This window comes from Leopardus geoffroyi, chromosome B3 (assembly GCF_018350155.1).
Source record: "Leopardus geoffroyi isolate Oge1 chromosome B3, O.geoffroyi_Oge1_pat1.0, whole genome shotgun sequence".
NCBI lineage: Eukaryota > Metazoa > Chordata > Mammalia > Carnivora > Felidae > Leopardus > Leopardus geoffroyi.
In genome coordinates, this window is record NC_059337.1 from 49,078,684 (window position 1) to 49,096,894 (window position 18,211).

Here is an 18,211-nt window from a genome sequence, read left to right on the forward strand (position 1 = left end):
TTTATTCAGAGAGCATTGGGAAGCCATCAGCATATCTTAAGCATGAGCATGTGATTCACATTCCAGAAAGATCACTTTTGAATATTGTGAATAGAAGGGGTTTGGTCCAGGAGAAATGGGTAAGAGTAATGCAGAGACTAGGAAGTGACTGTAGTGGTCCAGGAAAGAGACAATAAGCCTGGATGAGATCACTGAGGATTGAGATGGAAAGGAGAGGACAGTCAAAAGATACAGGGGAGGTGAACTTGACAGGACTGGGTAGTTTATGTAGAGAAGGAGAGGGGTAAGGAAGGGAAAATCGTTACAGATGATTACTAGATTTCTGGTGGTGGCGTGTCTTACCCTGGAGTAGCAAACGCTGGAAGAAGACCTGGTTGAAGGTAGCAGACCTGTATTCAGCTACTAAAAAGGCCGACATACAAATAAATTGGCCCATATAAATAACTAGGGTCCACTTAAGTACAGGGAAAAGCTGAATGGGACATAGGAACACTGGATTTAATTTTTGTAACACTGATTTTTGTTTTTAGCTGAGAAAAACTAAATTCTAAAACGTTTTAACATTCTTACTGCATGCTTTTATCATTCTATCCTTTTTAAATTTTTGAATCTTCCATTTGGACAAGTCCACATACCAGTTTTCAGATGGGCCATCACATAAATGGTAAAGCTTTATTATTTTGGCGCTTCCTTAATTTAGACATGCATACTGGGAAAAGAACAGCTTTCCAAGCAATTAAAAACTTAAGAAGGATTTCAAGAAGCAAATTCGTTGGCCATCTACATATTCTAAACACTTTACAGTGTTTATATTTCTTCATACATTTTACCTTTTGAAGGGAGTATTTACCTAATTAAAATAGGTGTGGATATAATATAAAACTCGTGTGGATATAATATAAAACTCTCTATGCAAACGTAAAACAAACAAGTGGTGACTTTAGTTGGAATTTTAATAGTCATATATTCATATTTTTCATTCTGTAGAAGCTCCACTAAGTAATGATTTCCTGGTCACTGAAGAAACTTGAATGTAATAAGTACTTGACAGCAATGCAGTTTTATGTGTGTATCAATTGATCTATTGCTTCCTAACAAACCACTTTAAAAATTAGCCATCTTATTTTCTCACAGTTCTGTGAGTCAGCAATTTGGACTGGGATCAGCTGGGCAGTCTTTCTCTTGGTCTCTTCTGAGGTCACTCATGAGACTAAAATCATCTCATGATTTCAACAGAGTATGGGTAGCTTAAAAACAGCAGGAGAGAGTTCCAGCATCAGGAGGAGAGGGAGGAAGCTGCACGTACAAAGCTTTGCAAGCCTGTGCTTGTTTCATATTTGCTAATGTCCCACTGGGCAAGGCAAATCAGATAGGCAAGCCCAGAGTTAGTGTGGGAGAGCACTGCCCTTGGGTGTGGATAGACAGAGGCACCATTTATTTAGGGCTATTAGTCTTACAGGCTACCACAGTATTCTTTAAATGTATACTTTAGTTTTAGTTAATTCCAAAATGATTTATTGACACATTTGACAAACTTGATTTAATGAGGTGTTATGTATAAGTAATTAATCTTATAAGTAAGTAATTTATCACAGAAGCACATATTCCCTTTAGCTCTTCATTTGTACCTGGCTAAAAAGAAACAGTATTTTGTTTTGGTTCCTTTCATTGCATTCATTTGTCAGTTTCAAACAAGGTTCAGAAAACCGTATTTTGCCTCACTGATGACCCAGTAGTGAAATGGATTGTAATTGCAGGTTTTTACATCTATATAAGCCTTTCTAACTATATAATCATGCATGGGAGAAAAAAATCTATTTTTGCCATTACCCTACTTTTGTGATTTTAAGACACATTCATAGCAAAAAGTGTTTGTCCTTTGTTAAGTATAGAGAACGCCTTTTTATAGCTAATGTTAGTATTTCATAGAGGACACAATGAATAATATAGGTAAAAAAAAAACATTGAATTTACTTTTTGAGAGCAAAAAACATAAATGGTTTGAGTCATCCACTTTTATTTAAAAAATTTTTGTTAATGTTTATTCATTTTTGAGGGAGAGAGAGAGAGAAACAGAACGTGAGTGGGGGAGGAGAAGAGAGAAAGGGAGACCCAGAATCAGAAACAGGCTCCAGGCTCTGAGCTGTCAGCATGGAGCTGGATGCGAGGTTCGAACTCATGAGCCAAGCTGTGACATCATGACCTGAGCCGAAGTCAGACGCTCAACGCGCTGAGGTTGGCACCCAGGCACCCCTGAGGCACCCCTTTTAAACCAAAAGCAAAAAACACAACATGACATTATAGAATGTAAAATGGTCTTTCATGTCTAATTATGGCCACTTTCAGAAAAGGTAAAAGGATAGAAAGGTGAGGGAAAAGGAAGAGGAAAAATATCAGTATTTCTTTCCTATATATCTATTAATCTTCTATACATATTTTATTATACATTTTATGTGTATATTTAACTCACATATTTATTACCAAGTGGAATAAGATTTTCTCGTTAGTGAAAACATTAAAAAAAAAGTTTTTTTATGTTTATTTTTGAGAGAGAGAGAGAGTGTGAGCAGGGGAGGGGCAGAGAAAGAGGGAGACACAGATTCCAAAGCAGGCTGCAGGCTCTGAGCTGTCAGCCCAGAGCCTGACGCAGAGCTTAAACCCACGAACTGTAAGATCATGACTTGAGCTGAAGTTGGACACTCAACCGAGTGAGTGACCCAGTCCTCTCCATTAGTGAAAACATTTAAAAAAATGTTCATGATGACCAGATGATATTTGTGGCTAAAATTGTACATGGTGAAATGATGGGGCAGAAATGTGATATGAAATTATACTTGTGTATAATTTAAAGTGATTCAGAAATTATAGTGTTTACCTTCCTGATCTGCAGCAAATCATCACAAACTAGTCAATTATTTTAAAATCTAAAAGGCACTGAGAAATTATGCCCTATACTATAGCAATTCCTGAACTCTATTTCTCATAACGTGAGTGTCCCAAGATTATCCAAGATGTCCCTTGTTCAAAAAAAAAAAAAAGTTCTATGAATAAATAAATTTGGTCTAAATAAAGATATCATTTCCACCTATTAGGGATTCACACTGGAAATTAAAGTCCTTCAGTAAAGGAATCCATTTAACTCAACATTTGCCAAATAGAATACCAATAGTAGGAACAAATTGATTTATTAAATGAATTCTTACTGAGAGATTACTGTGTGACAGGCTCTTTTCTAGGCATTGGCAGTACTACAGTGAACAAAACAGTGTTCCTTCCCCATTGAAACTTATATCTCAGGTAACACACAAACAAATATGTAAATGTTCAGGTATGTCCTAATGTTATAAAGAAAGCTACAATGGGGGGAAGAGACAAAGTGATGGAGGTAGTAAGGTTAAGTTCTTTCGGAAGAAAAGTCATCTGAGCAGAGCCATGTGGATGTCGGAGGAAGTACAAAGGCCGTGAGACAGAAGTGTGCTTAGCATGTTAGAGGAACAAGAAGGCCAGAGAGGCTAGAGTAAGGGACAGAGCAAGCAGTAGAAGATCAGGGGGAAGGAAACCAAGGGCAGATCTTATAGGCTGGACTTTGTAGACCACACATTTTATTCTAGGAGAGATGGAAGACATTGGAGACTTTGATCAGATTTACATTTTGAAAGGATTACTCTGGGGGTTCCTGTGTGGCTCAGTTAGTTAAGCGTCCGATTTTGGCTCAGGTCATGATCACATGATTCATGAGTTAGAGCCCTGCACTGGGCTCTGCACTAAAAGTGTAGAGCCTGCTTGGGATTCTCGCTTTTCTCTCTGCCCCTCCCTGACTCGCACTCACAATTCTCTCAAAATAAAAAAAATAAACCTTAAAAAAATTTTTAAAGGATTACTCTGGCAACCACCTGAAAAACTGATTATAAGCAGGTAAGTGTAGAAGTTGAAGAGACCATTGGACATACAGCTGTCCACGTGAAAGTTAATGGGCACTTGGACAGGAGTGATCATGAGGAAGGTAGTAAGAAGCTATAAGAACACAATTTGAAACAACAGCATGCTAGATTTGCTGCAGATTGATACGGAGTGTAAGGAAAAATGAGAAGCAAAATTGACAGGATAAATCAAAGGCTTGGTTTTTTCAAGTACAGAGGTTGATTAATCAGTGTGAGGGTTAAATTCATGGGAGAGGTGTGGAAAAGTTAGTGGTATAACTAAGAAATCATCACCATGTACGTGATCTTTAAAACTATGGGACTGGAAAACAATCACTTAGTGAAGACAGAAGTGAATTCTGAGACTGAATTCTGGAGTGCTTCTCCAGCCTCAAAATCTTTCCCTGTGCTTTTTTATCCTAAATGAACACTCCTTTGGTGACAGGTATTTCATATTTTAATAGAAGTTCAGTTGGCGTTTACTGAGAATTATATGAAGCATTATGCTAGCCACCTTAAGCTGTTCAAATGTGCAAAATATTTCTGTCTTCCAGAAGGGAAAGAAGGGAAGGTCAGAGGTGAGGAAGAAGACTCCCTTTCATTGAGTGTATACACTTATGTCAGAGACTTGCCAGTGGTAGTTTATTTAATGCTTTCTAATAATTATATGAGGTGGGAATTATTGCCCCCATGAGGAAATTAAAGTTCAGTAATGTGCCCCAAGTCACAAATTACATAGTTGGGAGCATGCCAGCATTTGATCAACATTGATCCAACACTGAGGCTATTGTACTGTCTGGTTTGTGAAACTCCAGAACAGCTAAAGATTAAGATACATGTGAACAGCTGTGGACCAGAGTAGTCACATTAATTGAGATTGAGCTAGTCTGCTGAGAGAATACAGGGACAGGCATATCACTTCAACATTTGGGAACTGCTTTGAGTAAATGGTTTTGTTCTTCAGAAAGCAGCCAGAATGTTAGTTTCCTTTTTTGTGTGAAGGACGATTTTTTCATGGGACGTGTCCACACAGCTCATCTGTTTATAAAACTTAAATGAAAAGATTTTTAATTTCAGGTAGGGATTGGTTTTTTCCAAGCACTTTAAAAAATTAATGTAAAGTATTCTATGCTAAAATGAAAACTCAATTTATTTATATGTCTATTGTGAAGAAATTGAAATGATTTTCCTTCTAGTTAACTGTAACCTGTCACAATACATCTTTGTTTTTTTTAATTCACCTGGCTGAGAATATGGTAGCCATAGAAAGACTCTTCCTGATTCTAAATAAGGGCCAGTTTGTTTATTTAACAGTTGTGTACTCATGTAGCTCACACTGTCTTCAGGCCAAGCTGAAACCAGAGAACATGAAAACAAGTATGTTCAGCCCTTGCGTAGCTACTTGGTTCAGCTGCCTCACACCATGTGACCTCAGAGGTGGCCTCTGAATCATGACCTGAGCTCTGAGATCACCCCACATTTCACTTGCATAATGAAATATACTCTAGCAAGTGTAGGAGAATAGTGAGGTCTGGCCTGGGGGTGACTGCTATAAGCTCTTTGAAGCTATTATTTTTTTAAATTTATTTATTTGAATTTAAGTTATTTAACATACAGTGTAGTATTGGTTTCAGTAGTAGAGCCTAGTGATTCATCACTTACATATAATACCAAGTGTTCATCCCAGCAAGTGCCCTCCTTAATGCCCATCGCCCATTATAAGGATGCTCTGAGTCGGGGAAAAAGTGAGATAAAGTCATCTTAGGGAAACTAGGTTCCCTGTGAATATCAGCCCACAAATGCAGGCTTGGGACAACTTTCTCGTTGGACACTCTTACATCTACATTATTAACGTTAGAATTAATTCCTAGGATGGGAATCCCTTTTGTAAAAAAATACTTTAGTGCAGTGGCAGAGCAAGAGCAGAGAGACCCCACAAGTAATAACAGTACACATGTAGGAATCCTTCTTAGCCATCATGCCAACAGAGGAAAGATCTTTTGATACCATATATATACATAAATTTAAGTGATGGTTCCTTTGGAGGATAGTGGATGCTAAGCAGAATATCAGTGGTAGTTTTCGATAGTTAATCTGAGATCCAGGTCTTCAACACTCTGAGGTTCCTACATAACTTCGGCATTTTCCTTCCTGTTTATTTTTAAGAAATTTTAGATAATGATTGAGAGAGTGAGAAATATATTCATACTTTCAAAAATAATTGTGTTGTTTCTAACTTAAGAAGTAAAAACAAGATCCTCTGTCACAACTGATTACTATAAATAGTTTAAACATTTCCTTTTTTTCCGTTTTACTTGTTTATTTTTTTAAGTAATCTCTGTACCCAGTGTGGGGCTCACACTCACGACCTCAAGATCAAGAGTCACATGCCCCACAGACTAAGCCAGGCAGGCATCCCTAAACATTCCTAAAGGATCCCTAAACATCCCTTTTTCTAAAAGAAAAAAAGACTTTCACATTGGATTTAAAAAATCTAACTATGACTGTTAAATCTGGATTCATTGTACCATTCTCTCTTTGTTTGAAATATTCTAAAGAGTTTTTTTTCTCTTTAGAATACTCTCTATGTTTGAAATATTCTAAAGAATTTTTAGTGCTGTTTGTATCCATACGTATGTAAAGAGCAAATTTGATGTATATATAAAATCTGAGGGGATAAAAAACATTATATAAAAACCTAAACAAAAATACATACAACTTTAAAAAACTCCTAAAACAAAATTACAGAGAAGGATTATATAGAGGCAGTTTGCATGGTACAACGTTAAGTGAAAACTCTAAAATATAAAAAATTCATGTAGTAAATATGTACTCATACATGTACAGTGTGTATGCATGTATGCACGAACACACATGCACACGCACGCGCACACACACACACACACACACACACACACACACAAATAAACCAAAATGTTAACAAAGGGAGATTGTCACCTTATTTATATCTGTATTTTCCAAATGTTCTACAATAAACATGTGTTACTTTTATAATCAGGAAAACATTTTTCAAATAAAGGGTCATGGTTGTGTGTTTTTTTAAAAGATAAATAAGGTTTACTTAAATTTGTAATTTGATGTATTTATAGGGGCAATAACCATGGCTTTGCTAGAAAATCTGGTGGCAGGAAATGTGTACATTGTCAAGATATCTGCATCAAATGAGGTGGGAGAAGGACCCTTTTCGAATTCTGTGGAACTGGCAGTCCTTCCAAAGGAAACCTCTGAGTCAAATCAGAGGCCCAAGCGTTTGGATTCTGCTGATGCCAAAGGTCTGTATACTGCCACAGTCACTGATTTTTCTTAAGAACGTACAGTATTTTTTTTTCGGCTCTTCTGTACTGTTTTTCCTCTCCTAGCACGGCCATACCCCTAAACCTGCACTCAGCTCTTTGAGTTGTTGCTCCATGGCTGTTCCCTGCATTCTAGAAGTAAACAAACTTTACCTCAGAATTAACTGCAGTTTTCAGACCACTGTGTCCCAGTTACTTCTCTTTCCAGCTGTGCAGCCACCAAGACAAAGGAGCCACACGGCCCAAGGACTAATGGGAGTCGGCTTCCAGAGAGGTTTCGTGGAAATAAACAGCAGTGCTGGTTGTGGTGTTCAAGCTGAAAGCATGGTTTTCATTAAGAGTTTTTACCACAGAAAAACAGCCTTTCCAGAGAGAAAGTTGTTTCTCTCCAGAAAAACAATAAATAGAAGAAATATCTTTAAAGAGACACCCTCACTCCATTCAGGGCAGTTGTCATGTCCTGAAGGAAACCAGGGCCTCCTGTGGTACAGGACAAGCCACCTTCTTTTCCTCCTCTTTGGGGAAGTGGGCCTGTGGAGAGGGAGGGGCTTTAAATGGAGGAAATGCCAGCTGAACTTGACAGGGCTCATAGCTCCTCGGATAGTCATTCAGTACCTTACTGCTGTGTGTGCAGGTGTGTGGGGGAGGTGGTGAGAAAAGAGAAAGACAGGGAAGGAGAGAGCGGAAAAAAAAGAGAAAGGGCAGAGCTTTAAGCACTGGAGGGAGGTAGCAGTGGTAGCTACCTTATCATGGGAAAAGGAGAGCGAGGCTAATATTCACTTCTCAAATACCTTGCTACTCAGAGCGTTTAGGGACTAGCAGCATGAGTATCACCCGAGAGCTTGTTAGATTAGATGTGCAGAATCATGGGCCCCACCCCCAATGTAGTGAATCAGAATCTGTATTTTAACATATCTCCTAGTGATCATGTGCACATTAAAGTTGGAGGAGCCCTGGTAAGTAAATGCAAACATGTTCATGGAAAACTAATCTTTAATATACAAGATCTGCTTTTAAGGTAATATGACATGAAAGCTACCCTTTGGTTCATCAAGAAACATATATGCCTTGTGTCTTTCAGCATTGTAAGTGATGCACTGGCGTTCATGTTTCATGTAATAATGTAGTATTTAGAACTTGTATTTGGAATCTTCATTATGGGAAGATAAACTGATCTTTGAGATGACCAATAAAAGAGTAATACTTTTCTGCTTAGACACAGATACTGCCAAAAATTTTTCCTATGAGAGGAAGAAAAATTATAGAAAAGCATTTATCAATTATGATAAATGGAACCATTTATTTTTCTGATTGATTCTGAGTGTATGTGTTTCTGCTTCTAGTTTATTCAGGGTATTACCATCTGGACCAGAAATCGATGACTGGCATTGCTGTGGGCGTTGGCATAGCTTTGACCTGCATCCTCATCTGCGTTCTCATCCTGATATACAGAAGTAAAGCCAGGTGTGTTTCCATTGCTAGACACTTTGAGGTGGTTAAAAAACATTTAAATTACAGTAACCACAAGAAGCAAATTGAAGTCAAGGGCCTTCAGGAGCAACTGGGATTTTCCACTTTAAAATAATGTTATTTCAGTTCTTAATTGCTATACAGATGTGCTCACTTTGGGAGGAGATTATTTTTTTTGCCCTTTGAAAAAACTGTACCAATAAAATATTCTTTAGAAAAAAAAATTTTAATGTCTATTTACTTTTGAGAGACAGAGAGACAGAGAGCAAGCCGGTTAGAGGCAGAGATACAGGGAGACACAGAGTCCAAAGCAGGCTCCAGGTTCTGAACCGCCAGCATAGAGCCCAACGTGGGGCTTGAACTCACAAACTGTGAGATCATGACCTGAACCAAAGTCAGACGCTTAACGACTGAGTCACCCAAGTGCCCCACCAATAAAATATTCAATGAGACCCTAGTTTCCTCATTTCCTTTTTATTTTGAGAAGTACAAATTACATCCTTTGGTTTCTTTTTTAAAATGGCACACTTAACCTGATGTATGTGCTGATTGAGAAGATTCCTTACTCTCTGGAATATTTTCACACTTAAGTAGCCTGCCATTGAGAGCTCCTCCCTTACTTCCTCCACAGGACATGTGTTTGGGATTCTCCAGACATGGGGTAAAACAAATACAATAATTAGGGATCTGTCCTTTGTATAAATTGTTAGTCTTATTTGTAGTTCGACTTGAGCTAAACCCTCAGTATTCAGTAAATTTGTCTGTATCTAACCTTTTATGTTTTGGCTTTTGCTTTTATTTATCCTAAAGTTTTTTTTACTGTATTTTAAAAAGGCAAACTCAGATACACATTATTTTTGGATAATCCCTATCACTAGACTCCCTCCATTAGCACTGATTATCAGAATTTACCCTGTAAGTTTTGTACTTGTGCATAAAAACGTACTCAGAAAGCATATTATGTTAAAGAAAGAATTCTAAAATCCTTTTATATATTTAACTGGCTTAGTTTTGCTGTATAGGGTTCTCACTTTAAGAATTTTTTTATAAAATTTTTCTGCACATTGTTTTAGTGATATCTAAATCTTACAAAAGTGCTATGGTAAATTTACCATCATTAACTGGCATCTGAATTGTTACGTTAGTGTGATGGACGATCTGCCGACCTGAAAGGGAACGTGTGAATTTTAAAATTATAATTTTCTACATAAATTTGATATAATCAATAGCAATAAATAATAGTACTTTTGTAACTATTGAGGTTTTTCTTAAGTGTGAAAAGTAATTTTATATAAGCAGATATTGGGGCAAAAAGAAATACAGAACGTTCTTCAAATCACAAAAGTTTGCAGCAGTGAGTTGGGAGATAAAAATCTAATACTCCATTTCTAAAGATATTTGAGAAACAAGCATTGAAGAACTCCACTGTTTGCGAAGTTGTGATTGTAGACCAAATTTGGTACATTTGTCTAGATCTCCTATGAAATTAGAAGATTTCCTATTCTTGCAATATTTCAGGAAATCATCTGCTTCCAAGATGGCACAGAATGGAACTCAACAGTTACCTCGTACTAGTGCCTCCCTAGCCAGTGGAAATGAAGTAGGAAAGAACCTAGAAGGAGCTGTAGAAAATGAAGAATCCTTAATGCCAATGATAATGCCAAACAGCTTCATTGATGCAAAGGTACTCTGAGCTGAGATACTGATTTGCTGCATAATCCTTCCCTCAGTTCGTCTTCCCTTTATGTGTGAAATTTACTGCTGAAAAATCATATGTTGAGCATATTTCATCCATTCTCTACTTGAAGAAATGTAAAACAGTTTCCTTTTCCTTACATAAAATATTTGGGGAGAAGAAGATAAGGATAGATAAAGGATAAAGGTATAAAGGATTAGAGAGATATAGAAAAAAATGAGAAGTTAGCATAAATTCGATTAGATGTGGTTATATGGAACTAACATGTCTTAGATAAGGACACCAGGGTCATTAATCTACATTTACTATAATTTGAGCTGCCTTGTATTTACTGGGTATGCAGTTTTTTTATTAGTCCATTCTTTTTTTTTTTTTTAAGTTTATTTTTATTTATTTTGAGAGAGATAAAGAGCAAGCAGGGGAGGAGCAGAGAGAGAGGGAGACAGAATCCCAAGCAGGCTCTGTGCTATCAGCACAGAGCCCAGTGTGGGGCTCGAACTCCAGAACCGTGAGATCATAACCTGAGCCCAGTGTGGGGCTCGAACTCACGAACTGTGAGATCATGACCTGAGCCAAAGTCAAGAATTAGATGCTTAACCGACTGAGCCACTCAGGCGCCCCTTTATTAATCCATTCTTATACTTAGTTTGGTTGATTTTTTTAACTGCCTTGAACATCAGAACATTCCAGGTACAAACAGTATTTTTAAAAATATGGAGTATCTAAGTAGATGTCTCAAGATCCTTCCCTTTATAGACTAAGGAGGTTGGATATAGTAAAGAAATATCATTGGAGGATGTTACTTCATGTCCTTTCCACTATATGTAATAACAGTACAGTGATGACCATTAGGAACACCAACTGAAAATTATTTTTAGTCACATTGCAACATTAGTATGCATTATTATAATACTCTTATAACCGATGTGGTATAAATCAGGTATCCACAAACTATAACCTCGCCCAAGCCAGTCGATTGCCAGCTAAGAATCTTTTTCACATTTTTAAAGGGTAGTTTGAAAAAAATGTATAACAGAAGAGAAGAAAATGGGACAGAGGCCATATAAGGCCTGCAAAATCTAAAATATTTACTATTTGACTCTTTACAGAGAAAGTTTGACAAATCCTAGTATAAATTCTTCCCCAGCCCTTCCCTAAAATTTAGAATAACAGAAGTCTAATAACACTCAAGAAATGTTGATATTAAATTTTATACAATTATATTTAACAGATGCAACCTCCTTGTATCTAGTGCAGTGCTATATATGAGTAAATAATAATGAATTCATTTTTGCTACTCCTCTTGTCTTTTTAATTTAGTTAATTTGTTAATAATAACTTAATTATTAATTTATTAATAATTCGTTTAATTTGGTGGTTTAGCTCGTGTTTTCTGATACACATGTAAGCCATTCAACTCATTACAAATTAATCTAGAACATTGGATCCTAAAAATCCTAAATAAGCAAAGAAGTACTAAAATACATTGGGGTTCTGTTACCAACTTGGAACTGGATATGAGAAAAGGACTGAAGAAAAGTGGTGTGGGGAGGAAGACATGGGAAAAAAGAGAGAATCTAAAGTGAAAAGAGGGTCTCCTGGGTGGTTCCGTCAGTTGTGTCTGACTTGATTTCAGCTCATGTCATGATCTCATGATTCCTGGGTTGGAGCCCCTTGTCGGGCTCTGTGCTGAGGGTAGGAAGCCTGCTTACCGTTTTTCTCTCTCCCTCTGTCCCTCCCCCGCTCACTTTCTCAAAGGAAGAAAGAGGCATAACAGAGGGAGGCCTATATGAAGCAGAGAAGCCAGTTTGGAGAATGGATCTCTCAGTTCCCTTGGCTTAGCCTAAGAGCTGACCCTCCATTTATTGCCATTGTTGAGCAGTGTTGAGCATATGCAGACCCATTGTTTTTCTTCCCCACTGCTTTTTCAGTTTTCCAAATATGTGGAAAGGTTGAAGAATAATGTAACGAATGTACAAATAATTGTCAGTATCTTGTCGTACTTGTATATTTCTCATGTTTTTGTTTCCTGTACCGTTTGAAAATAATTTTTGGAATTATTACACTTCACAGCAAATAATTCAGCATATATATCTCTCTTAAGAATAAATCTATTACGTCTTTTTGATCACTAACAATACCCTGAATTTGTTGTGTACTGCTTGTGTGAAAAAAGAAACGGTGATATCTCTGATGTTTTTTCTTTTAACATTTAAAAATTTTGTGTGCCACATATTACATGTTAAACTGAAATAAACTGAAATATACTGAAATAAACTGAAATAAACTGAAATCTGTAATATTTACTTTTTCTCCTTTTTTTTTCTCCAGGGAGGAACTGATCTTATAATTAATAGCTATGGTCCTATAATTAAAAACAACTCTAAGAAAAAATGGCTTTTTTTCCAAGATTCCAAGAAGACAAAAGTTGAACAGGTAACCCATCTAAATGAGAAAAATTTTTGTCAACCCATGGTATTATGAAATGATAATTAAAAAGAGAGGAAAATGTAAATGAATGCTTTAATTTTCATTTCTCTCTGGATATGATTTTATTAATTTCGAGCATGACTCTATGGAAATCCATGGTGCGTGATCACCGAAGTGACAGTTGGAATAGTAATCAGAGCTGTGGTTTTCAGCAGGGAAAGGGGGACAGTGGAGAAAGGGATGGGGCAGGAATATGCATCAAAAATTACTGAAGAAGCCTTGGGACACTTCTGATGTACAGCCACTTGGGTGGGGAACTACTGACTTAGATAATCCCTTTGTGATGATGGCCTTTCACCCATGTATTTGAACAGATTGCTATCTCAAAATATATAGAATATGTAAAACCATATATTATTTTTCAAGAGCACTCTATCATCACTGACAGTGTCTTATGTATTGTTGTCTAGCCTCAAAGAAGATTTGCTCAAGCGGTCTGCTTTTACCAGCCAGGCACTACTGTGTTAATCAGCGATGAAGACTCTCCCAGCTCCCCAGGTCAGACAACCAGCTTCCCAAGACCCTTTGGTGTTGTAGCTGATACTGAGCATTCAGCGAATAGTGAAGGCAGCCACGAGACTGGGGATTCTGGGAGGTTCTCCCACGAGTCCAATGATGAGATACACCTGTCCTCAGTTATAAGCACCACGCCCCTGACCTCCAGTTCCTTTGCTGGCAGTGATTCAGGTGGAGATCCCTCAGCGAGGAAGGGTGAAGACCCTGCAGTGCCGCTAGATGCTGAGCAAATGTCCCCTTCAGTTCTGCAGCCACCATCGGCCATGCTATGCTTTGATAAAAATGATTTTCCAATCTAGAGAGCCATGTTCAGGTATTCTCGCCTTTAAGTCTGTTCGAAGGACAATGAACAGGGAGCCAAAGCCTTTTATGAAAATTTGGATGTCTTATTGGGTATTTCAGCTTTTTTTTTTTTTTGAATGTGTTTTGTTTTTTATTTTTAAACTCACGTATTTTGAATGTTTGTCAGCAATGTGAAAAGACAGTCAAGATATTTGACTGGATTATAAAATATATCACTGGAGCAAAGGGAAGACTTTTGAAAGCCCCTTTGCTGACTATCTACCTCAGTTTGCCAGATGGCAAACTCAGAAGACAACTTAGTTACCTCGTTTATTGTGATAGTTTATCTCAGCTACATAACCAATGATACTTCCTAGTAGCATTTTGTTTTCATTGCTGTGTGTGTAGTGTGTGTGATCAAAGGAGTCATATAGGTATATGGGTAAGAATGTTTATCTGAAGCTCTGATTTTTTTAAAGAAAGCTGTGACATCTGCATGGTTTGGATAATTTAATACCTCTGGCTGTGCAGACTGTCAAACCACAGAGAAGAGAAAAAGTGGGACTGTTGATTTTAATGAATGATCAAAACAAAGAAAGTGTCTCTCTTTTGAGAATAGAACTATTCAGTAGCATATAGAGAATACTATTGTTTCAAGGGCCTTTATGTTTTGGGCATTAGAGTCTGAGTGCTTTATCTGCTGTACCCCAACCTCACCCTGCCTAGAGCCGTGCCTTTTCCCCCTTCCCCTTTGCCTGACAGTTGGCCAAAGGCCGCACTGTGTAGTTTGCAAAGCATCCTCAACATGTCCAGAATTAGTTGTAAACCTCCATGCAGAAAACAGATTTTTAAAGAGAATCAGTTAGGCTTTTGGTTTTGTTTTTAATCCCACCTTGGCTTTAAAAAAAGGGGGGGTAAAGAAATTTCATAAAATTTTAAGAATAAAGATAAATGCAACAGTAGACCATAAAATGAACTAGAGGTTATCATGGTAACAGTGCCTTCTGTTTTATATTATGAAATTCTTTGCCTTATACCTTTTTAATATTCAGGAAGTTATTTAGGACAGGAATACAAGAAGTTGCCTTAAGAGTTTCTTGGATTTTATCAGTAACTGTTTTTGATGTATAGCATCTTATCAAAGCATTTTAGTTTGTTCTTATGCAGGTTTTGTTTAGGGATAAGTATTCAGGGCTCTACCACCTTTCTTGTATTTTCTTGAATTCTTAAGAGAATTTGGTACTCTATTTAATCTTCTTTCAGTGTCAATGCTGTGAATGTGGAATGCTAACTCCAGGAGTCAGTTAATCCTCTTGCTGGTTTGAAATCAGCAAACTGTTTACTCAGCCACTTAGAATAGGCCTTCTTTCAGTCATGAGTTAGTTACCTACCAGGTACCCAACAGTGGGAGAGGAAAAAGAATTAAACACATGGTGTAGAAAGGGGACCTCATATATATATTTTTTCATAAGTAGTTCTTCACATTATCTGAAAATGACTTCTGAACCTCATTTTAAAAGGAGTCTTAATGGATTTTTCCCTTGAGACCTTTGGTTTATGGGGGTGGGGGACAGGCTGTGCTAAATGGTGTTCTAAAATCAAAAGAATATTACTGGATAATAGTCCCGCCTCCATCATCTCCTATCCCATTGTCTGATGATGCATTTCTTCGTTTCTTAGTTTGTAGTTTTGTGCCAAACTGGATGTGTTCAGAAGCAGACCAACATTACGTGCCAGCAATCACTTCTGAACTAAATTCAAAGTCCCCATTTAGTTATCTAAGTCTGGGCTTCATGGCAAAACAAAAAAAGCAGAGCTTTAGGTGAACAATCTGAGGCAAGGGAAAATGCTGCTCCTGCCTTTATAGCTCCTGTTTTATACTACCTCCTTTTAAAGTTATTCTAGTGTTATTTTTTTCCTGTACTCAGGGAACATTTTGTTACTTTTAAGCTGCCTCATGCAAGCATGGGCAAATTGACAGGGTATGGTGTCTTTTGGTTTGTAAGTAGGTATGTGGGGCCAACTTTTATCAGCATCCAAAATTAATGAATACAACGAGTTCATTTTATTTTTTAAACTTTCATTAAAAGGCAAATAAAATCTAAAGTTGAAACATCATCCTTTATGGTTATGGAAGATATGGCCAGGACTGCATGAATTTGAATCATTTTAAAAGCCTAAAAAGATGATCTGAAAGCCCTTAAGGAAAGTATTTTGTTTGGTTGGCTTTTGATGAATAGGCCCATAGTTCTTCTAGATCTTTAGGCTATAACTATTTGCTAATTATTTACCAGTACATTTTTACTTTTTCACCTTTTCATTTTGTTCTTATACAGATTTTTTTCATAATAATCCTGTTACCAAAGAATTTTCAGTAGAAGGTAAAAATTTGACTATAATTTCCCCCCAAATTGAATTAACTAGAAATATCTATAGGTATGAAGCTTTTGTAAGTAGTTACTAACCCAAAATAATAGGGTTTATATTGATTGTTGTAGTTAAATAGACTAGTAATTTCAACTACCTTATTGTTACCAGAGGATTTAAAATAAGTTCTTTACCAGCAGATAGTTCCAAAGAATTTCAAGTGTAATTTTTTTTTCTTCAGCAAATAAATCTTCATATACAGTATTAAAGTATTTTTAAATTGTTGAAACTACTTGTTGGAGAGAAAAGAAAATCTTTTCACCAAAGATAAATATTTTGGTCTCATTGAATAAGATAATTAGTATACACCAAAGACTTCTTTTTACTTGGCCAAAGCTAGCTTCTTTGAAGTCTTAAGTCTGAAACTGTAACTAAAACCTGAAGGTTCTCATTTCTCATAGTGGTGTTACTTCGTGGTATTTCATTCCAACAGGGCTGATACGCAAATGGTAACTGTTTTCTTTTCCAAAGACTTACTTGCTGTAAGTACTGACACACGCATGCCATTTTTATGCCAAATATTACAAGATTCTGCTCATCAGTATTTTCATACCAAAGACCATTAAAATATATAGATTAGTCTGTAAGTAAAGATGAGCAGATTTGAAATAATTTTATTTAGAGGCTGTTAGGAATCTAGCTTTAAGTAGCAAAAGATATCAAAGGGCTAAGTTTACATAATTAAAAGCAATACGATTATGTTGGTATTTATCAGTGTTTTTATTCAAGTACTTTTTATCAGCAAATTAAAAAAAAACCAAAGATATTTAAGGTTATCTCCACATATAGACATTTATTTGTACATTAAACTGTTGTTTCTTGTTTTTATGTCAACCAAACATGTCTCTCCAGAACCCAGTCTGTATCCAAATAGCATACATAGGGACTTTCCATTAAATCTGCTGATTCAGCCACAGGATGTTTTTGCCAAATGATGTGATTACTTTCCTAATCACCTTGAGTGTGAGATGTCAACAGAAATCTCAGCAAGTTTTTCCATTCCAGAGCATATGGCAATCCCTGAATTAGCCTGTACAGTCTTCCTCTTGTTAAAGCATTACCTGGTTAACTCAGAGGCTTGGGGCAGTCCCTTAATAATAGGGATGTTCTCACCTGTGGGGAGCAGTGGGCTATATAAGCCAAGAAATCATATCACTGTTTAAGTGAGCGTCCTTTGATAGATGTTGAAAGTTGTCCATAAGTTGAAATATTTTAACTGCATCAAGGGAGCCTAATATTTCAAAGTTTAGGGGAACCCTAGATGAAACCAAAATTTTTTAAATGAAATCTGGAGTTTTATATTTTGATTAGCCTAAAAGCAAGGACACAGCTTTATCCACTAAGTAGCTTATAAAAGATCTGCTTTGGCACACCAGGGCAATTAGATGCTCAGTGAAATGCCTTTATTTGCCTTTGCTTCAAACAAGAACAGTGCCAGCATTGGAAACAATGACAGTGATTTGCATTAGTTTGTCTAGACTTTGTTAAGGACTCTGCCAGAAACTTGCTCATGTTGACTACTCAGGATCATTTGTCAAGTCCATATGAAGACACCTTTGAGGAGTGTCACAAAAAAAGATGAAATTGGAAGTATCTTTGTCTGTTTTTAATGCAAGAATATCCAGATGTGGTTCCACTTGAGTGGTGGCTACTGTGATTCACATATATGTTTATATTTCGTTGAATGTAAATTTTTAATACTGAATGTAAAAGAAAAAGTTCCAAATATATGGAAAAGAGTCATGATCTTTCTAAGACTAAACATATATTTTGTAAACTTTGTTCCTGACAATATTTCACATGGATCTCTGGTAAAATTGCTTTGGTTTAATAGTCAAAATAATTTTTGTGGGCTGTGAGCACAGAGTAAAGGGTTCTGGAGATCACCATATACAACCACTTGTCTAAATGTGACTTTTATTGATGTTTAGAAGAACACATACATAGAATTCTGTGTTAAGTTGATTTATGCTCAGGACATAAGATCACAGGCTAATGCAATGTGTATGTTTGCAGGCTTTAATCTTCTCAGGCAGTTTCCCTTTTTATGCCTTTGAAAGTGTTTAAGATTATGACAGTCTTGCATTTTTATCAGA

General features: G+C 36.7%; 1 protein-coding gene across 2 annotated transcripts in view; it reads left to right on the forward strand.

Moving 5' to 3' along the window:
* Window positions 1-17,877, forward strand: part of PRTG (protogenin) — a 128,907-nt gene extending 111,030 nt beyond the window's left edge. Inside the window, exons 16-21 of one of the 2 annotated variants that reach the window (XM_045449662.1) lie at window positions 7,031-7,213; window positions 8,578-8,698; window positions 10,223-10,388; window positions 12,732-12,836; window positions 13,301-13,388; window positions 13,570-17,877. In XM_045449662.1, coding sequence (XP_045305618.1) covers window positions 7,031-7,213; window positions 8,578-8,698; window positions 10,223-10,388; window positions 12,732-12,836; window positions 13,301-13,388; window positions 13,570-13,625 — 719 coding nt within the window. In that variant the 3' untranslated portion in view covers window positions 13,626-17,877. Of the gene's footprint in view, window positions 1-7,030; window positions 7,214-8,577; window positions 8,699-10,222; window positions 10,389-12,731; window positions 12,837-13,300 lie in introns of both variants that reach the window. The other variant, XM_045449661.1, reaches the window with a different exon arrangement.
* Window positions 17,878-18,211: the final 334 nt, after the last annotated feature.